Source organism: Bombina bombina, chromosome 5, assembly GCF_027579735.1.
Source record: "Bombina bombina isolate aBomBom1 chromosome 5, aBomBom1.pri, whole genome shotgun sequence".
Classification (NCBI taxonomy): Eukaryota; Metazoa; Chordata; class Amphibia; order Anura; family Bombinatoridae; genus Bombina; species Bombina bombina.
Window position 1 is genome coordinate 243,464,105 of NC_069503.1, and position 21,240 is coordinate 243,485,344.

At 40.3% G+C, this 21,240-nt stretch overlaps 1 protein-coding gene across 2 annotated transcripts in view; it reads left to right on the forward strand.

Annotated features, from left to right (window-relative positions):
* LOC128660205 (protein adenylyltransferase SelO) overlaps positions 1-21,240 on the forward strand; it is a 170,363-nt gene that overhangs the window by 124,103 nt on the left and 25,020 nt on the right. For both annotated transcript variants that reach the window (XM_053713909.1, XM_053713910.1), the window contains 3 exons: positions 6,882-6,974; positions 20,288-20,367; positions 21,036-21,079. In XM_053713909.1, coding sequence (XP_053569884.1) covers positions 6,882-6,974; positions 20,288-20,367; positions 21,036-21,079 — 217 coding nt within the window. The remainder of the gene's footprint in view (positions 1-6,881; positions 6,975-20,287; positions 20,368-21,035; positions 21,080-21,240) is intronic.

Below are 21,240 nucleotides of genomic sequence, written 5' to 3' on the forward strand. Positions count from 1 at the left end.
CGGTTTCGGGATTACAGTTATCATAGCTTCTAAGAGAGAATGGGGGAACATATGACCTTGGTCTATGGACTGAAATAACTCGTGTAAATGTGGGCTAAGGTTTCCTATTAATAATTGATAAAATTTGGCTGGGAGACCATCAGGGCCTGGGGATTTTCCATTTGGTAAGGACTTAATGGTGTTCGTGATTTCTTGTGGGGAGATGGGAGAATCTAGTTTAGTTGTGTCTTCCTCTGAGATAGTGGGAACATTTATAGAGTCTAGGTATGTCTTTAATTTATCCTGTTTGCACTGTTCAGTGGTATCCCTAATATTATATAATGATGTGTAGTATGCGATAAAACTATTTATTATATCTTCATTTTTGGTGTGTATTACTCCTGAACTGTGTTTGATGGATTGTATATGGGAGGATAGCCTCCGTTTCTTTAGGGATCTAGCTAGTAGTTTTCCGGCTTTATTTGATTCTGTGAAGAATTTTGCCTTTGTTGTCAGAGCACGCATGTGTGCGTTTTCTATTAAAAATTTATTGAGATTGTCTCTAGCCTCTTTTACTGCTGACAGTATTTGCATAGATTTAGGGTCTTTTTTATGTAAGTTTTCATTCTTTGTTAATGTCTTAGATAGGAGATCAAATTGGGTAGATCTTTGCTTTTTGAGTTTTGCTGTCAACTGTATAATTATTCCTCTAATGTAGCACTTGTAAGATTCCCAATTGTTTGCAGGGTTTGTGTCTGTAGAGATGTTAAATGCAAAGTATTCGTCTGTGTACTTGGTTAAGGGGTCTATAGTGTCATTATCTGTAAGGATGTATTCATTCAATCTCCAGTTTAGTCAAGGTTTCGGTTTATTCTCCCATTTAAAAACAGATTTGACTAGGCTGTGGTCAGACCATGTAGTGTGTGAGATTTTTGAATCTACCAGATTCGTCAAGAAAGCTTGGTCGCAGAATATGTAGTTAAGTCTTGCATAAGATTTTTGTGGGTGCGAGAAGAAGGTGTAATCTCTAGTAGATGTATGCACTGTCCTCCAGGTGTCAAATATGTTGAGTACTTGAAGAGATAGGTTGTTGTTCCTAATTTGTGAATTTCTAAGGTAAGAATGGCCTGTGGAGGTGTCTATCATAGGGTCCATAGGAAAATTAAAGTCTCCACTTAATATTATAGGGCCTTTAGCTATATCAAATAATTTATTAATGACTTTGCGAAAAAAAACAGGAGGTGGGTCTAATTGGAGCGTATATATTTGCAAGTGTGATGGGTTTGCCATAGTAAAGTCCTACTAGTATCAAAATCCTGCCCTCTGGATCCTTAAATTGTTGTAATAAGTCCAATGGTGTGTTGCGTTTAAATATGGTGCATACCCCGTTATGTCTGGTTGGGCCTGAACTAAAGTAGTGCTTATCATAATATCTGGAGGAGAATGTGGGTTCATAGTTTTTTTTTTTTTAAATGAGTTTCTTGGATCATAACGATATCTAAATTTCTTTCATAGAGGTCGTGGAAAGCTATTGATCTCTTTTCAGCAGACAGAAATCCCTTTACATGTTGGGTAGCAATATTTATGTACCCTTCTTTTAGGTTAGTAGTCATCACAAAGGATGTAGATATATGTGCTTGTTTAGAAAAAAGAAAAAGGGGTAATAATAAAGTAAAGTGAAGTTCAAGGGGGAGAGAGAGAAAGGACTAGAGAAGAGAGGATGTGAGAAGTTAAGGGTAGTATGGCTTGTAGTTCACTATATTAGTGGAAGTTTGCTAGTCTGGTTGAGGCTTCTAGGCAAGCTGGGCATTTGCTCGTGGATATAGTGTAGTGAGAGTACCTGAGACACAGAGAGAGGAGGAATGGGAGAGGGAAAAGGAGAGGGAGGGGGAGAGGATCGGAAGGATATGGTATATTATATGTAAACTGTTAGACAACTTATCATCAATGCAATGCCGATTATGACACATATTGTCTTACTCTGGTACATGGGCGATTCCAGGCAGATTTAGAATACAAAACAGTCTTAAAACATTCAAAAGCTGAATTATCATAATCTAGCTGCATAGCTTATCAGGTCTAAGTATTGATTCAATTCTTTATTGGGGCTCAAGGTGCTAGTATCTCTATATGGCTTTATTGTTATTTACCTATAATCGGATATATCAATTGCAGAGGTTGGGGCTGGGGGGCCAGTTCTACAATTTAACCTAAGGCAACATCTTTTGGGCAGCCTAGATGATAATCCAATAATGCATACAAAAGTTTGTATAATGCTTAGAGCAGCCCTAGTTACTAATCTTCTATGATGATAATACAAAGACAAAAACAGAGGGTACTCACAAAGGTAGTGGCACTCTATTGTGCCAACAGGTGCAGGCTGGTATTCTACAGCAAACCAGCTGGCTGTGTGGATGATCCCCACCGGATGCGTTCAGTGTTGGAATTTTCTGCCTGCAGGGCCTCTGAACAATACCCAATTGCAATACTTCCCTTCGACTGGAACTGCAGGTGGAATGGAGAGAGGGGCTAGACTGCCCTAAGGTTACTGATATGGAGACAATCACACCAACACCAGACTGATGTAAAACTCAGATCGGATCAAGCACTTTCAACACAATTATTTACACTATGTTAATTAGGGTCTTTATTGAATTGTATCCATTATTCGGCATAGATTATTATAAAGTCATTTATAATTACAGCAACAACTGGGTGGATCAAGAAAGGAAGGATCTTATTGGATAATTTTTAGGAAGGAAGGGGAGGGACATTTGTTCATGAGGTTACTGAGCCCTATTTAAAGGGCATCTATACACATATAGAGCATACAAGCCTGAGGAAACTGGGTTCTCCCGAGAAACGCGTAGCTACTATACTCTAGTTTAGGAGATTGATATTCACACACCCAGCTGTAAATTGTTATACCTTTGGTACTTTTATTCTGTATAATAAAATACTGATTTTAACTTTTACATCAGTCTGGTGTTGGTGTGATTATCTCCATATCAGTAACCTTAGGGCAGTCTAGCCCCTCTCTCCATTCCACCTGCAGTTCCAGTCGAAGGGAAGTATTGCCATTGGGTATTGTTCAGAGGCCCTGCAGGCAGAAAATTCCAACACTGAACGCATCCGGTGGGGATAATCCATACAGCCAGCTGGTTTGCTGTAGAATACCAGCCTGCACCTGTTGGCACAATAGAGTGCCGCTACCTTTGTGAGTACCCTTATTCTGCTGCTATCTGGATTTAATTATATTTATTGACCTACACATGTGGCGCCTCTGTTTTTGTCTTTGTCTTATCATCATAGAAGTGCATCATCCTCTTGGGTGATGACAGAGAGCGGCCTATCAAGTTCTGGGACGTCCGAGGACACCTGTTGGACTTTCTATATCTGGCTTGTCCAGTTTTTTATTTTATATTATTATTTTATTTTATATTATTAATTTATTTTGTATTATCTTTTTATTATCATTATATTTTATCACTATATCACTTGCCCATTTAGGGATTTATATTATATAGTGTATTTGTATTAATATATTTATTCATTATTTCTGTAGCGCCTCCTATAGAAGCCCAGTGATTTGCATATCACGGTCGCTTCTTCATTTGTTCTAGTTACTAATCTTATCTATCTTTGTGTAATTGTACTAGTATATAGAATTATAACAATTAGGTGAGATATAACATAAACTAAATGCAACAAAACATTGTGAGTAACAGATCACCTCCTTCAGAGATCGGAAGAGAATCTTTAAATAATTATTACTCAGCATATCAACACTTATGAAAACATAGTAGATAACCGTAGGCAGTTCTTTTTTGAGTCTGGTATGGGGTAAATAATCAACCCATTTGCATTATATAATGAACATTTACAACAACATATAGTTACGTGACTCCTTCAGGGTGGTTGAACTTCAACAGCAATGTTATTGGTTTGTCGTCTTTTAGACAGCGGGGTTGCATTGTCCATCCATGGTCTCCTTTGCGATTTGATGGCTTCTGGCTTGCTCGGTAGTGAAGGTTGCATAGCTGGATCTTGTAATTCAGGTGGCGGAATCCCCAATTGTTGACAGAATTGTTCTGCATCTGGTGAGAAGGGGCATTCAAATTTTTCCCCGTTTTTAACAGCTACAACAGAAGTTGGAAACCCCCATCTGTACGGAATCTTCAGAGCACGAAGATGAGTGGTTAAAAAAGAAAAATCTTTCCTTTTTTGGAGCGTTCTTGCTGATAAGTCCTGGTATATTTGTATCCGGTGACCTTGAAATTGAATAGATGGTTGTTTTCTTGCATAGTTATAAATAGTTTCTCTGTGTTGAAAATTTTGGAAATGTACAATAATGTCACGAGGAGGTGAATTTTCCGGTGGCTTAGAGCGTAAAGATCTGTGGGCTTTATCCAGAATGATATCGGATAAAGTGCCAGAATTTATCTTTATAAGATCTGCAAAGAGTGGTTTTGCACTGTTTCAGGGATTCCTCTAAAACGAACATTGTTCCTCCTAGAGCGGTTTTCTAAATCATCTAGTTTGTCCTCAATGTCTGTCAAACGGTGGTGATGTTGAAAGGCTTAAGAGGAGAGGTTTGCCATTTTCTGAGATGATATATATTCGTGTTCTTCTACAGTATCTACCCTGTAACATAAATCTGAAATATCTTTCTTTAGACCTGCACATTCACTCTTGATACAAGTCTTAACCTGTTCTATCAAAGCTTCCATAGCGCCGTATGTAATGATGTCATCTTTACCCATATCAATATTTTTAGATTGCAATTCTATTGTGGCATCAGTGGCTTCACAAGAGCTTTCATCTTGAGAGCTCAGTGTTGTATCTGGGTCTTTGCCAATTTTCTGTTTGTCAGCTTGTTTAAAGAAAGAGTTCATGGCTCCTTGGGCTGCTGAGGAGAGTTTTAGAGATTTATCACTTCTGGTTGGTTTTCTTTGCGACATCTTGAAGAAATTTTGCAGATATCTGGAGCAGTTTTATTTATGTTTGTTATAATAAAGGGTTATGTACATCTGTATCAGAGCACCACTCCTTGGGGCTGCTGCTCTCACAGAGCGATAACGGGTAAGGGTAATGGATATGACCCACTGTCTCCAGGAACAGTGGGAAGAGGGATAGTAGGGTGTTCTGCTTTACTTTCTATGCAATCGCGTAGATAGATTTTTTTGCTTCTGTTAGATTGTTACAGCAGAGGATTCTCTGTATACTATTTTGGTGGCCATATAGCAGAGTCCAGCACACAATGAAACAAACATATCATATCAGAATAAATCTTGACAAACTTTTCTTATCTTGCACTTTATATATAGATTTAGGCAACATGTTAAGGAATCATCATGAATGTCGTACACAAACCCAGCTGCCTAGCCATATATTGCAGAGAGAGGCCTAGTAAGGCAAGAAAATAGAATGGTATGCCTGTATAGCTTTTAAACACGTTGGAGCACTGCAACATCGGAATCTTCGCTGACCGTTATATGTTGAAGTTTATCTAGCGTCCATAAAGTAGAGATATGGGATTGGCATAAATCATGCAAAAAATGTACGCCATTGCGTCTTATCTGATATGTAGAGATAAGTAGTACACAAGGCCTCCGTGTGCTTGCTAAACTTTAGACCTACTGCCCCAGTAAAAATTACAGTGAGATAGTAAGCGTAGCAAGAGAGCTAAAAATTGTATTGTGTTTTGAGCGTATGTTTTTTCTTTCCCAGTGAGGCTACGTTTCAATCCAATTCAGCGTCTATATAGGGGCCCTCAGGTCATTTAGCTTTATGGGCTTATTGTACAAATGTCTCTGGCGATATCAGTGTCTATTTCACCTGACTTATGGTGTAGATCAGTCCGGATCCATTCCTGGGTCTCCTGAGACAGTCCCCTGTATTGCGGTTGCCTGTGGGGCACCGTGTCGCAGTGCAATAGAAACCTCGTGGGGATATAGTGCACGTGTCTGGTAACTCCTGTAAAAATAAATGGATCGGCTCCAAAGTTGCTACAGATGGTTCCTGTGTGTTCCGATGTCCCGTTTAAGGCTCAGAGTCTCTGTGTCTCATATCTGTTAGGAGAGATGTGCTTGTTTGCCCAGCTTAAATGGAGAGCTTTAGTGATGTGCGGCCATCTTGTTCAGCCGCTCGCTCCGCCTCTTCTTTATTTAGATTTTTATAGTGAAAGTAGGTCTTACTTTTTATTCAGTTCTTAATTATGTATTTTATGTTATCGGGTGTGAATCTGACCTCATCCAATGAGGTATCAGATGGCGTATTTGTTTTTGTATTTAAGGCCACCTGTGATACGGCAATGTATATGACTTTTAAGCCATACTATATTTTAACTGCTCTTGAGAAAGACGGTACATCTGTTGAAACGCGTTGAGATTAATAAAGTTACTTTTTATACTCAAAGAAATCCGTATCTATCTTTCCTGAACGTTTGTGGAGCCGTTTTATTCAAAATTACAGAAACAGACACAGTTTTCCAGGAGGAATTGTGGAACACAAAGTGGAATCTTAAGGAATGCCCTATGAACCAGTGCCTCTTTCTAGAACATATATATATATATATATATATATATATTCATACATACATACATACACACTTTCTGTCCTTTTAACCATTCTGTATTTCAATATATAAACCACTGATGAGCAGAGGAAACTCCCAAAAGCTTGTTTTTTTTAAAGTATTGTGTGTCCAGTAAAAAAGGTAATCACTACTTATTTCAATACTCAATCACTGGACTAACATGGCTACCTTAATGAATACGCTGTTTATTAAAAAGGCATGTACGTGTATGTACCTTAGTTTATTGAATAAGCACTTAAAGGTATTTCTGATTTTTTTTTTTTATCTCTAACTGATGATTTTCTTCTACTTTTTCAACCAATAGCTGATGGAAGACACCAAGTCTGATTTTACAATGACATTTCGGCAGCTTGGAGAAGTCACTCAGGACCAGTTACAGAACCTGACCATTCCTCAGGTAGAGAACTAATTACAGCACTAGATTTTATCCTAATACAAAATGGCTTCTCACCTACAAAATAGCCTTGTCTACATGAGGAAATGTTTAGCCATTTTGATTTTTATCTTCTTTCCTCACCTTCAGTCTGTACATGTTATGGTTGTTTCTTATACAAAATACAAGATTATTATTGCAGTTTTAAAGGGACAGTAAAGTCATAATTCAACTTTTATAATGCAGACAATTGATTTTGAACAACTTTCCAATTGACTTATTTTGTAATATTTGCTTTGTTCTCTTGATATCCTATGTTAAGAGTAAAGCTAGGTTAACTGATAGAAGCAAATAGATGTACGCTGTATAAGGGGGTGACACTGAAAACGTAACAGTTGTCAACATAAAGTCAAAGTACCAATATTACAGCATAGACAATATCACTGGAAGGTAACGCACTCCATATGAGTTAAATGGTGCACTGTTGTAAAGCTATAACAAGTGTGGCCTGCTGAAACAGGCATATCAAGCAGCAAAGCCCTGACGAAGTGCCCTACAGGCACGAAACGCGTAGGATATTTCTTTGGTTTTGTATGGCCATGTATGATTTACCTTCACTTGCACAATAAATTGCAACTTTTTCCCCTGCGGATTGTTGACTTTTGTTCTAAACTGATAAAGCTCAGCAGCTTGCACGCTTTTAGCAGTCTATGGCAGCATTGTTTGCAAAATTGTTTATAGCAATGTTATAAATAGATACAAACTCTGCTGCCATATAGCTAAAGACATGTGTATGCGCCTGAGCTCACCTAGGATTACTCTTTATGTTTAAATATTCTTTATTGAAATATTTATTTGTCATAACATTGTAGACGGTGCATACAAAGATAATATTTAACATTTTCTTCCAAATATGACCAACATTTCAACATATATTATCCAGATGAACATAGAATATCTAATGTGAGCATCTGTCTTCCCGCTGTTTGTTAGTTAACATTTAACCCACCGTCTCTTAATTTACATATGATAGTCTTCAATACCTCATTTATATAACATAAAAACAAAAAGCAAAACAATACATTTTGAAAGGAAAAAAAGAAAAATTTAAAAAATAAGAAGAAACAGAGAAAGTGAAACATATTGAATAAACCGTAATGGTTCTACCTGAGATATATCACTCCCGAGACACCGAGAACTCCTGCAGACCCCTAAACTCTTAGCACCCCACCATTTTCTTTTTCATTATCAATTTATCTTAGGTACCCAAGTTTCCCTCCAATATACAATAATACCATATTTGTTCAAATTGTGTTTGTGTGTCTAAGATCTTAGATGCTGACTCGTATATTTTGTATGTTAGAGCAATCTTATTCTTGATTTCTAGCCGTGGAGGTGACTGAGACTTCCAATATTTCGCTATGCAAGTTCTAGTCACTGTGCATATTATTCTTATAAAGGTATTAATATGTTTATTGAGCCTTCAACCTGGCTCGTGCAAAAGGGCCTGAGATATAGATAACTTTATTTTCTCTCCGAGTGTAGTGCTTAATAGCTCTGATACATTTTCCCATATTGTTTTAATCCGATCACACTCCCACCACATATGACAATATGAGCCCACACTTCCACAGCCCCTGTAGCACAATCTGTTATTTGTGGGTGACATGTGTGAGGTTTTTAATGGTGTTAAGTACCACCTGAAAATTTTTTGATTTTATTCTCTCTTAGGTCCGCACTCCAAAGCCCCTTGCACGCTGACTTAAAAGTATTGTCGCACTCCTTTGTTTCCTGTGATATATTTAAATCTTGTTCCCATTTTAAAATGGTTGATGACTTAGCAGTGTGTACCCCTTGCAATACCAAATACAATCTGGAAATGGTTTGTTTGGGTCTATGTGTTGCTTTTAGGAAGTCCTCTATCATTGTAGGATCTGAGTGTGCAGTGTTTCTGATATAAGGATATATCACTGAGGAAACCTGCAGATATTGGTACCATTGTAATTTCACTGGAGTCAGTGCGTTCTGTATTTGAGTGAAAGTTTTAAGCTTCCCTCCATCCAAGAAGTCTGCCACCCTGTAAAACCACTTGTTTGCCCACTTATCTACTATCTTTTGAATATCTTTAGCTATTATATATCTAAGAGGGATGGTCAATGGATATGTTGGTAGTAGGTTCTTTGATTTGGACACCAAGGCCCACAATCGGTCCACCGCAACCCAGATAACTGTATGGTGGTCGGAAGAATGAAGATCATGGTTATGTGTGTCCATGGTTGTTTGCGAATGGACAATGGTTGGAGCAAGCCGGGAGTCAAAGATAGAGGAGTTTTGTTGGTAGCACAAATTGTGCAAGATTTCACATAATCCTGAGCGTCAGACTTCATAGTAGGCCACCAAACATGTTGGGAAAGACGCTTGAAAGTCCTAGTCGAACCAGGATGTCCTGAGAGTTTTCTATCATGAGCCCAGGCTAGCACAGGAATACGCAGGTTCAGGGGTACAAAGAGGATATCGGAGGCCATGGGGACACCAGGAGGTTTACTAGACTGAGCACGTGGCAATCTTTGCAGAAGGGTGGTATTGAGTTGAGCAACCACAAAGGGGGCGTATAATGTGTTCAATAGGAGCTTCTGAGGAATCACTTGAGTGAGGGAACTGACAGGAAAGGGCGTCCGCCTTCTTGTTCTTGGTCCCAGGAAGATAAGAGACCACAAAGTTAAAACGGGAAAAGAACAAGGCCCACCTGGCCTGTCGAGGATTGAGTCGATGAGCAGTCTCTAGGTAAGTCAGATTCTTGTTGTCCATGAAAATCTGAATAGGATTGGCTGTGCCATTTAACCAATGACGCCATTCAGTCAAGGCCATCTTAATGGCTAAGAGTTCACGATTACCCACATAGTAGTTCCTCTCAGCATGAGTAAAGCATTTAGACAAAAAGGCTACAGGGTGTTACTTGGAAGTCAAAGGGTCCCTTTGGGTAAAAACAGGTCCAGCCCCTATCTCGGAGGCATCAACCTCTAAAGTGAACTGTAGGTCAGGATCAAGATGTCAGAGCACAGGAGCTGAACATAAAGCCTTTTTCCAGACAAGAGAAGGCATTTATGGCCTCAGGAGGCCAATGTTTAGAGTTTTTGTTCCATTTTGTCAATTCAGTGAGAGGAGCGTCTGTTTGAGAAAAGTTCTTTATAAACTTGCGGTAATAATTGGAGAATCCCAAGAACCTCTGCAATTCCTTTAAAGATGTAGGTTGAGGCCATTCTAGAACTGAGGTGAGTTTAGCAGGATTCATGGCAAAACCCTCCTTCGAAATGACATAACCAAGGAATTGGATCTGAACCTGATCAAACTCGCATTTTTCTAGCTTGGCTAACAAAGAATTGTCTCTGAGATGAAGAAGTACCTGTCTCGCGTGCCTATGATGCTCCTCTAAAGTGGAAGAGAAAACAAGGATATCATCCAGATAAACGATGACAGTGCGGTTGAGGAGGTCACGGAAGACATAGTTGACAAATGCCTCGAAGACTGCAGGGGCGTTACACAGCCCAAAGGGCAATACGAGGTATTCATAATGCCCTGATCTTGTGTTAAAGGCGGTCTTCCATTCATGGCCTGGATAGATGCGAATCATATTATATGCCCCACATAAGTCCAATTTGGTTAAAAAGCGAGCATCCTGGAGTGAGTCGTAGAGTTTGGTGATCAATGGTATGGGATAGCAATTCTTGATGGTTATGTTGTTCAAGGCCCTGTAGTCAATGCAGGGTCTGAGCCCACCATCCTTCTTACTGAAAAAAAGAAGCCAGCCCCCAGCAGGAGAGGAGGAAGGGTGAATCAAACCGTTAGCTAGGTTCTCTTGGATTTACTCCTCCATGGATTTGGTTTCAACCTTGGAGAGTGGATAAGTCCTCCCTTTAGGAAGTGGGGCTCCGGGAAAGAGATCGATCTTGCAATCATTAGGACGGTGGGGTGGCAGCACGTCGGCTGCTTTTTTCTCAAACACATCTGCGAAGTCCGTGTATACTGAAGGAAGGTTTGAAGGAGTCTGTATACTGGCTGTGGGAATACAGGGCAGAGGAATGACTTTAGCAATGCAGGAGTGGAAACAGGTGGTACCCCAGGAGGCCAGTTGTCCCTCAGCCCAGTCGAACTGTGGATTGTGTACCCGAAGCCAAGGAAGACCAAGGATGACAGGCTGTGCTGGGGAATGAATGACCTCAAACTGCAGCTGTTCAGTGTGGAGGACTCCTACAGTCAGGGTCAGGGGTGCTAACTCAAAATGGATCACGCCCAAGCCAAGGGGGGTGCCATTCAGGGTAGTTATTTTGAGACAGTGTATTTTCTGCAGAAGAGGCAAACCAGCTTGATTCATAAAACGGTGATCCAGGAAGTTTCCAGCTGCTCCTGAATCAATGAAGGCTTGAGTGTGGACAGTATTCTGAAGGAAGGTAAGGGTAACAGGTACCAAGGAGTGAGGGGATTTAGTTGAGATCATGCTTAGAGGTACCCCTGTGTTATCCTCTAAGCATTGGCTTTTCCCGGCCGAATGTCACAGTCTTTTAGTTGGTGGGTGTTAGATCCACAATAAAAACATAGTCTTAGTCTCCTTCTTCTCTGCCTTTCAGACTCTGAAGGTTTGAAGGAGGAGAGATCCATGGGTTCCTCTACTGAGGTAACTGGAGCTGCTGAACGGGTAGCGGATGCTGCCGAAACTGGGCGAATAGGAGGACGGGAGGGAAGGACCCTCCTTATTCTGTCTCTTTCGGCTTGTCTTTCCTGAAAGCGAGAGTCCAGATTGATACAAAGTGCTATAAAGTCATCCAAAGAAGAAGGAATCTCACGATAAGTGAGTTCATCTTTGATGCATTCATGGAGACCCCTTCTAAAGGCTGCCTTGAGAGCACTGCCATCCCAAATGGTTTCAAGTGCCAAGGTGCGGAACTCGATGGCAAATTGTGCCACAGTTTTATTGCCCTGGCGAAGATCCAGGAGAGAATATTCCGCAGCAGAGGTACAGCCGGAAGTCCCAAACTCAGAAGATAAAGCAGAAATAAAATCATCAATAGAAATAAAATCATCAGCATCATGCAGGAGTGGAGCGTTCTGTTCCAAAACGGGAGAGACCCAGGCTAGGGCCTTGTCCTTTAGCTAGGAAATGATAAAGGTGACCCTTGACTGGGGAGACTGAAAGGTGTGAGGATCATTGCGGAAGTGCATCAGTCAGTGGTATCCAGGGTATACTTCCAGAAGCAGAGGAAGAAGTCACAGTACTAGGAGAAGGGGCTGGTGGTGTAGTAACAGGAGCTGCATCCCTCGCTGCAACTAGTAAGGAGAGTTGAGCGGTAATAGCCTCTAACTTGGAGTTCATATTCTGCAACTGTGTGGTATGGGTTCCCAACATCTGTCCCTGAAAACAAACAGCTCGTGCCACCTCATCTTGCTGCATGGCCCAAGTATAATGTAACGCTCGTGGGATACTCCTCTATAAGACCAAACTCGGTCAGTAGTTTTGTTATCCTGGCGTCAAGCTAGAATGATAGGGAATGATAGGGAATATCCCAGAGCAGAGAAAGTTAGCGAGATGAGAAAGGCGGCAGTCCCCAGCGGCAACAGCAGAGCAGTCCAAAGTTAAACCACTAGAATGGTCAGGCAGGCAGGGTTTGGCAACAGCAAAGCAGTCCAAGGATAAACCACTAGAATGGTCAGGCAGGCAGGGTTTGACTACAGCAAAGCAGTCCAAGGATAAACCACTAGAATAGTCAGGCAGGCAGGGTTTGGCAACAGCAAAGCAGTCCAAGGATAAACCATTAAAATAGTCAGGCATGCAGGGTTTGGCAACAGCAAAGCAGTCCAAGGATAAACCACTAGAATGGTCAGGCAGGCAGGGTTTGGCAACAGCAAAGCAGTCCAAGGATAAACCACTAGAATGGTCAGGCAGGCAGGGTTTGGCAACAGCAAAGCAGTCCAGCAGATTGACGGTTAAGGCAGGTGGAGTAGTCAGAGAAGCAGTATTCAGCAACAGTGATCAATCATCAGTTTAAGGGTTAAGGCAGGAGAGTAGTCAGGCATGCAGGTTCAGTAACGGTATTTAGGCAGGCAGGGTTTGACTACAGCAAAGCAGTCCAAGGATAAACCACTAGAATAGTCAGGCAGGCAGGGTTTGGCAACATCAAAGCAGTCCAAGGATAAACCATTAGAATGGTCAGGCAGGCAGGGTTTGGCAACAGCAAAGCAGTCCAAGGATAAACCACTAGAATGGTCAGGCAGGCAGGGTTTGGCAACAGCACAGCAGTCCAAGGATAAACCACTAGAATGGTCAGGCGGGCAGGGTTTGGCAACAGTAAAGCAGTCCAGCAGATTGAGGGTTAAGGCAGGTGGAGTAGTCAGAGAAGCAGTATTCAGCAACACTGATCAATCATCAGTTTAAGGGTTAAGGCAGGAGAGTAGTCAGGCAGGCAGGTTCAGTAACGGTATTTAGGCACTTAGAAAGAACGATCTGTCACACCCAGGAGTACACAAAGTAACACCTATACTTGGGCAGTTTAAATAGGCGCAGGATTCACGCCACTGAGGACTGACCGGCATCAGGAGCGTGCCGCGATGACGTCAGCGCCGCACGCATCTGAGCCGGCACTGCCCCTGGCAATGAGCAGGGAAGGAGAGGCCACGCCCCTAGCAATGGCTAGAGCGGCGCAGCGTGACACCACCATTTCCTATTGCAAATTTGCCAAATCTGTTTTTGGGATCTTTATGGGTAGAATCCTAAACAGGTATAGTAAACGAGGCAGAATGTTAATTTTAATCGCTGCCAATCTACCTAGCCACGAAAAAGTGTATATACGCCATTTATTAATGTTTCTCATAATTTCTCTATACATAGGTATATAATTGTACTTGTATAATTGATCAAATTGCGGTGTGAGGTGAATCCCTAAATATTTAAGAGAGTGTGTAGTCCACTTCAGGTGAAAGTTAATTTCTATGATTTGCTTGGTCTGACTTGGTAAACCTAATGGAAGAGCTTCAGATTTGTTGAGATTGTTTTTATAGCCCGAGATTTGCGTGAATCGTTCCAACAATTTATATAGGTTTAGTAGTGATATAAGGGGTCTCGTCAAAGTTAGTAGTATGTCATCCGCGAAAAGTGTTAATTTATATTCCTGATCCATTATCCATATCCCCGTAATATCTGGTGATACTCTAATTTGAGCCGCTAATGGCTCAATGCATATGGCAAAAATAAGGGGGGGCAAGGGACAACCCTGTCTTGTCCCATTTAGTATAGGGAATTTTTTGGATTTGTATTCTGATGTCGAGACCTGAGCTGATGGTGATGAATAAATCGTCTGTAAAGCTTTAATAAATGCTCCCTCAAATCCTATATGGGCCAAGACCGTCCCCATGTAACTCCAATCTATCCTATCAAATGCCTTCTCCGCATCCAGTGAAAGAAGCAGAGAAGGCATCCGAGACTCCCCCAAATAATCTATAATATTAACCAACCTTCTCGCATTGTCCGGGGCTTCCCTATCTGTAATAAACCCTACTTGGTTAGGATGTATCAGTGAGGGGAGTATGGGTTTTAGTCTATTGGCCAGAATCTTAGTTAGGAATTTTAGGTCTTGGTTTATAAGTGAGATGGGGCGATAATTAGAACACAGCTTGGCATTTTTTCCAGGTTTTGGAATAACCACTATCTTGGCCTGTAACAATTCAGGAGGAATAACTTGACCCTCGTAAACATGATTGCAGAAGTCTGTTAAGTGTGGGACTAATATATCTTTAAAGGTTTTATAATATTCGCTAGCAAAGGCATCTGGTCCTGCTGCTTTTCCTACTTTAAGGTATTTTATAACTTTTAGAACTTCAACCCTTGTGATCGGGGTGCATAGTTTCCCTGTCCTCTTTAGATATAGTCTTTAAATCTGCTTCTTCCAGGAAAGTCTGGGTTCGAACACCCAGATCTGGGGAAGGTGTAACCTTTTTTACCGTCATAAAGCGTCCCATAAAATTCTGCAAACGTTTCTACAATTTGTTGTGGGTGAGTGGTCAAACTGCCATTGGAAAGTGTAATAGAGGGGATGCTAGATGCTTTGTTACGTTCTCTGATTTTGTGCGCTAGGAACTTGTCTGGTGTATTCGCAAAAATAAAATATTGCATTTTTTGAATAGCTCTCACGGATTGTGTATTTAATAATGCAGCTAATGACTGTTGCTTAGTCTCCAGGGAGGCCAATGTACTGGTCTTTCGGGTGAGTTTATGCTAGGCTTCAATTGTTCTATCTCTTTATGCAACTTTGATAAGTATGTTTTGTATTTTTTTATCTGTAAAGTTTTCTGTTTGATAAGCAGTCCTCTTAAATAAGCCTTATGTGCCGCCCATGGCGTAATCGGGTTATCTGTAGACCTAGCATTTAATGACCAATATTAGATTAATGATTTAGCTACAAGGAGAAGGGACATAGGTCCAGGATTTGGACCTCTGGTTTTCTATTACTCCATCTAGACACACGTCTATTATAGAGTGATCTGACCATAAACAAGCATGGATTGTTGATGATCTAATTAATGGCTGTAGAATCTGGCTTACATAGACATAATCGAGCCTGGCATAATTCCTGTGAGCCGACGAATAATATGTTTTGTGTGTAGTGTCCCCATATAGCGTGAACCATGTGTCTATAAGTGTGAGTATTCCTGTATATTATTAACAACTCTATTATATCTTTGATCCTTGTGATTAAGTTTACCCTGTGTGTCTTATTTTCTTGTCATTGTGACATTAGTCTCCCGCTAATATAATCTTGTATTGAGACTAGTTTGTGAGTAAGTTTTTAAATATTGCGGAAAAAGACATGTTGATTATCATTTGGGGCATTGATGTTACAGAGTATAATATCTGATTCTGCAATTCGGCCAACAGATATCTCCCCTCCTCATCCGCTATTGTAGATTCATGTTCAAATGCCAACTTAGAATGGATTAGAATTGAAACCCCCTCTTTTTTTTATCCGTGGTCACGTGATAATGTTGAGTGTAAAACCTGGACCAATATTTAGGTATAACTGCTTTGGTGAAGTGTGTCTCCTAGAGGAAGACAATGTTGGCTCCAAGATTCTGATATTGATTAATGGCCATGTGACGCTTAACGTATGTGTTTAAACCTCTCACATTGTGTGAGATAAGATGTATTTGAGGAGTCATGAGATCATTTTAGGATATTAGGGTGTGGTGTTTTAGTGTATTTTACTAACCTTGGTAGGATCAGGGTGCCTTCCTTTAGCACCCAGACATGTTGAACTCTCAGGGAAATAGGTACAGCCTCGGCATCTCCAGAAAAAACATAAATAAAGAACCAAACAGTTAATAACAAACAAAACCTTAATACATAACTAAATTCCCCAGTTAAGGGGTAAACCTGTATGCATGCTGCTTTCATCTGCTTCTTGGAGGCGCGAGCTGCACTTATATATGATACTTAAACTGAATTTTTTAAACCAGTAACAAAAGAGAATATCTATTAACCAGTTAGATAACTTTTTGAGAATTACAATTTTGTCCAAGGACATAATTCTTGTCCGTCCACACAGTGTTTTGAAGTTCGGATCTGCTCCTGGATCAACCTAGTGGGGAGTGCACCTTGATAAAGGTTAGTCATATATCATGATTGATAGCAGAGTGTCCTCCCTTCTTCCAGGAAAAGTTAATATTTTCCTCCTTTTTTGTAATTTCTTGGGTCTCTTTCTGTTTACTCTCTCCCACTTGGATGGGCTTGAAGTGTTCAGTTTTGATATGGGTGAGCCTTCATTAGGCATAGGAGGGGTTTCCATCCCTAGTATCTTGCATACTTCTGGGATTTCTTCCTTTTCTTTTAGCGCAATGGTTCTGCCATCCTTCAGAATAAGAAGGGCAAAGGGAAACCCCACTTATATTTGATCTGCTGCTTTTATAGGAGTGCAGTCAAGGGATGCAAGGACCCCCTCCTTTGAAGGGTCCTGACACTAAGGTCCTGAAAAAATTGTATCACAGTTCCCTGAAATTTAAAGGTGAGGCTTGTAGAAGTTTTTCTTTGTCTTGATAGAGGGTAAATTTGATGATTACATCCCTGGGGGGTGCCTCCCCCTTGGGTTTTGCCTTTAAGGCTCTATGAGCCCTCTCCATCTTATTTTCCGTATCATCTTTGTCTCCCATGACCAGCCTGAAAAGCTGTTGCAGGTACGGTATAAGATCAGTGTTTGTGATGCTTTCCAGCACTCTCTTGAGTCTGATGTTATTTCGACGACTCCTATTCTCAAGGTCATCAACCATATCCTGCATTTCCATCAGAGATTATTGAGCAGTCAGTGTGTGGGAGACCGAGGTTAATTCTTATGTAATGGTCTCTCTGTGCTCTTCCAACACTTCCAGCCTTCTGCCCAAGTCAGCCAAGTCTGACCTTATCTCTGTGAGGCTCGTGGTAACAGTTGAATGCATTGAGTCAATCTTTTCCCATAGCCTCTCAAAGTTGGAGGCTATGTCTTGTTTGGAGACAAGCTCACGCAAATCAGCTTTGGTTACCGGGGTGAGATCCCTCCTCTTGTGTATGTAGTGTAGGCTCTGACCCAGACTCTCCCTCAGTCTCCATGTCTGTGAACTCTAGGGTCTTGTTGTATTTAGCTGGCTTGAAAAATGTGTTCACTGCTGCAGTCTTACTGGATTTGTCCCCTTTGTTATTTCTTCTAGCTGACAGAGTCGTGGCTAAAATCTGCATATATCTTAGAGCTGCCTCTGGGCTGGTAGAATATTGGTTTCACTTGGACTACTTATATCTAGGCCAAAAAGGCACCACTTTAGTATATGAGCCCCACAGAGTTGTAATCACTTCACTTTTTACTGCCTTCAATGATCAGATATTATTATTCTATGGTGAATTTCTCTCAGGGTATTGTGTCACAATCCTGGTTATTCTTTTTCTTTTATCCTACCCTACAACTGCATCTATGGAGAGCTCACAGCCATATGTTAATAACTCCTTGGGGCCTTTCCTTTATTATGTGACTTTAATTACATCTGATCCAAAAAAGCCTTTCTCAAAATGTATATCCGTGTAGCTGTTTAAGCTGCATGGAAGATAAACTTTTGCATTCCACTGTCTTTATGACTTTTGTGTAATGTCTCTCTCCCTGCTCTGCTTCCATCTTATGAGCTGCAGCGTGTGCTGTCATATATTTTATGAAAAGGTGTTGGGCCTACCTCGTTCCATTTCAGATTAGTCATCTTTCAGTTCTCTCTCCGAGATTGCCATTCTAGATGACTCCTATTCTGTGGCTCCGCTATTGCGGTTTGTGTGATGGTTCCCTGCTGGGCTTTTAGGACTCTGTTGCCCTCTGTGACTGACCATAGTTTTGCTGCCGTCTTTTAGGTGGTTGCGTGTGGTCAGAGGGCTTGTTCCGTAATCTGTACAGGGAGCAACTTACTTCACACTCGCTTCCCTATCCCTCAGCTTGTCTAGGCTGCATCTATATTGATTGCTGCTGTAGAAAGCTCCGGTGCGCCCTAAGTCTAATGGCGCTTTTCTTGGCGCCTTTTCAAAACATCTGTAAGTTTGGGTGCTCCGCTCCTCAGTGTGGTCTTCAAACTGTCTCCTGATAGCCCCCTTGTGCTTAGCTTTCGATTATCTATAGGTTAGCAAAGGCTTATAAGCCCTATGTGTATTAAAAAAACGATTTGCAGCCAGGAGCTCAGAGATCAAGCTGCCATCTCTGAGCTTTGTTAGGCTCCGCACCCAGGATTACTCTTTAAAGGGACAGTCTAGTCAAAATTAAACTTTCATGATTCAGATAGAGCATGCAGTTTTAAACAACTTTCCAATTCACTTTCATAATCAACTTTGCTATGTTCTCATGGTATTCTTAGTTAAAAGCTAAACATAGGTAGGCTTATATGCTTATTTGTAAGCCCTTAAAGTCTGCCTCTTAATTCAATGCATTTTACAGTTTTTCACAGCTAGAGGGAGTTAGCTCATGTGTGTCATATAGATAACATTGTGCTCATGCCGGTGGAGTTACTTATGAGGGGGTACTGATTGGATTGGCTAAAATGCAAGTCTGTCAAAGGAACAGAAATGAGGGGGCAATCTGCAGAGGCTTAGATACAAGGTAATCACAGGGATAAAAAGTATATAAATATAACTGTGTTGGTTATGTAAACATGGGGAATGTGTAATAAAGGGATTATCCATCTTTTTATACAAAAAAAATATTCTGGAGTAGAATTTACCTTTAACCCCTTGAGTGCTAACGACGGCTCTGAACCGTCGCAGAGTTTCTCACTCAGGTGCTAACGACGGCTCAGAGCCGTCGCTAGCACTCTCCCAACTTGAGGGAGATCTGGGGGCTCCCACCCGCTCCTACCCCGGCGATCGTGCCTGTAGAGTGACAGGCATCGCCGGGGCTTTCCATTTTGCGGGGTGACATCACGCGTAATGACGTGATGACGTCACCGCGCAACTTTATTTAAAAATGACAATTGACAATATAGGGAAAAGTGGCATGCTGCTTAAAAGCCTGTATCTCAGGCATCTGAGCAGCTACAGACCCCCAAGACCCACCGTTGGAAAGGTAATCGCCTATCCTTTCCAATGTTATAAGTCTTGGGGATCTGAAAAGAAAAGAAAAAAAGTTAAAAAAAAAAAGATTTTAAAAAAATGTAAAATTAAAAACCCCTCAAATGTGCTTAGCATCCAGGTGGGAAAGTGCTTAGCACTCAAAGGGTTAATAAAGGATGCAAAATTGATAACAGAAGTATATTGGAAAGTTGCTTAAAATGTCATTCTCTATCCAATCTATTCAGTCCATTTAAGTTTCATTTTGACTTTACTGTCCCTTTAAAGGTATAAGTGTAAAACAAATTAGATTAATTTACTGCAGCAAATGATTATATCTTTTTAATATAATGAAATAAAAAATGCCTGCCTCAGTTTGCTCTGAACAATCTTGTATCCACTGCATGTGCTTGTGTGATATAGTAGTTTGGCATTTGCACTGTGTGTATGCACCAATCAGAGTTTCTCATTTCTACAAATTAGTTGGTCTCTCTGTATGCTCTGAGATCTGCTTCTGGAGCATGTAAAAGTGTTATACATATAGAAGCAGCAAATTCATCATATTGCCAAAGTTATCATTATCCAAAAACCATATATATTAAATTTTTTTTGAGCATGCTTTGAATCGAAGCGTTTTTTCAGTACTCTTGTATTACAAAAAATGGTTCTAGTAAAAGCTGCCAATGTTTTATTTTTTTATTTTTTTTATTCTAGAGAGTATTTTAGTATAATTAATAAAAATAACTCTTTTCAGGAATATTGGGCTCTTCGTGATGTTAGCCTACACAAGAATTTTCCAGAATGGGTGAAAATGTACCTGCAGAGATTAAAAAGGTAAACAAGACAGCTATTCATTCCATTATTTCATACTGATAATATGTTTGCTACGTCTTAACAAACTGAGCTATGTTTGCAGTTTATAGCTTTCATTCAGGAACTTTAAAGACTATAATATAGACACAAACAAAAAAGCCCTAAGGAAATGTTTCCAAATAAAAATACAGTTAACAATTTTGTATAAGTTGCAGTTTAAAATAAAATGTATAAAACTCTGGTATTTGGACTAGTCACATTTTGTTATAGTCATAGAAGGTGATTCAACACATATTGATCCATATTTACTGTTGTTACCTAAAACGTGTGTGTGTAAAGTAAGAAAAAGTGGTAGAGATAGACCAGCCCTTTTAAAGGATTTTCCTAAAACAGCTTTAAATACAATGAACTCTTATCTGCTGCTTTACCTGAGTACATTGCCCCTTTAAGTCTTAGGATCTGATTATCTAAAGGTCGCTGGGCTTGTGAAATTCTCTAAGACATAATACTAATACTGTGAAACCCCTGTTGGAATCCTCCAAAGACGTTTTATTATATTAAGAGCAGTGTGTCATGCAAAGGGTTGTTTGGTGTTTGTTTGGACTATGTAATTTAGTTTGTGTGTTTCTTTTCAAGTGGAATTAAACGTAATTTTTATTAAGATACTTAATATATATTTTTGTATCTAGAAATCCTGATGATTCAGAGTCTAAAAGAAGACAGAGAATGGCAAGTAAGAACATAAATTGTAACCAGAGAGCTGCATAAATAGTCCAACTATTCATATAGTTCTGAGATATACTCATCTATTAAAGGGAGTCACAGTAGACTTTTTATATAGAGTTGTAGTATTTAAATTGTCATAAAAGCAACAGTGCAGTTTTTACCCTTGTT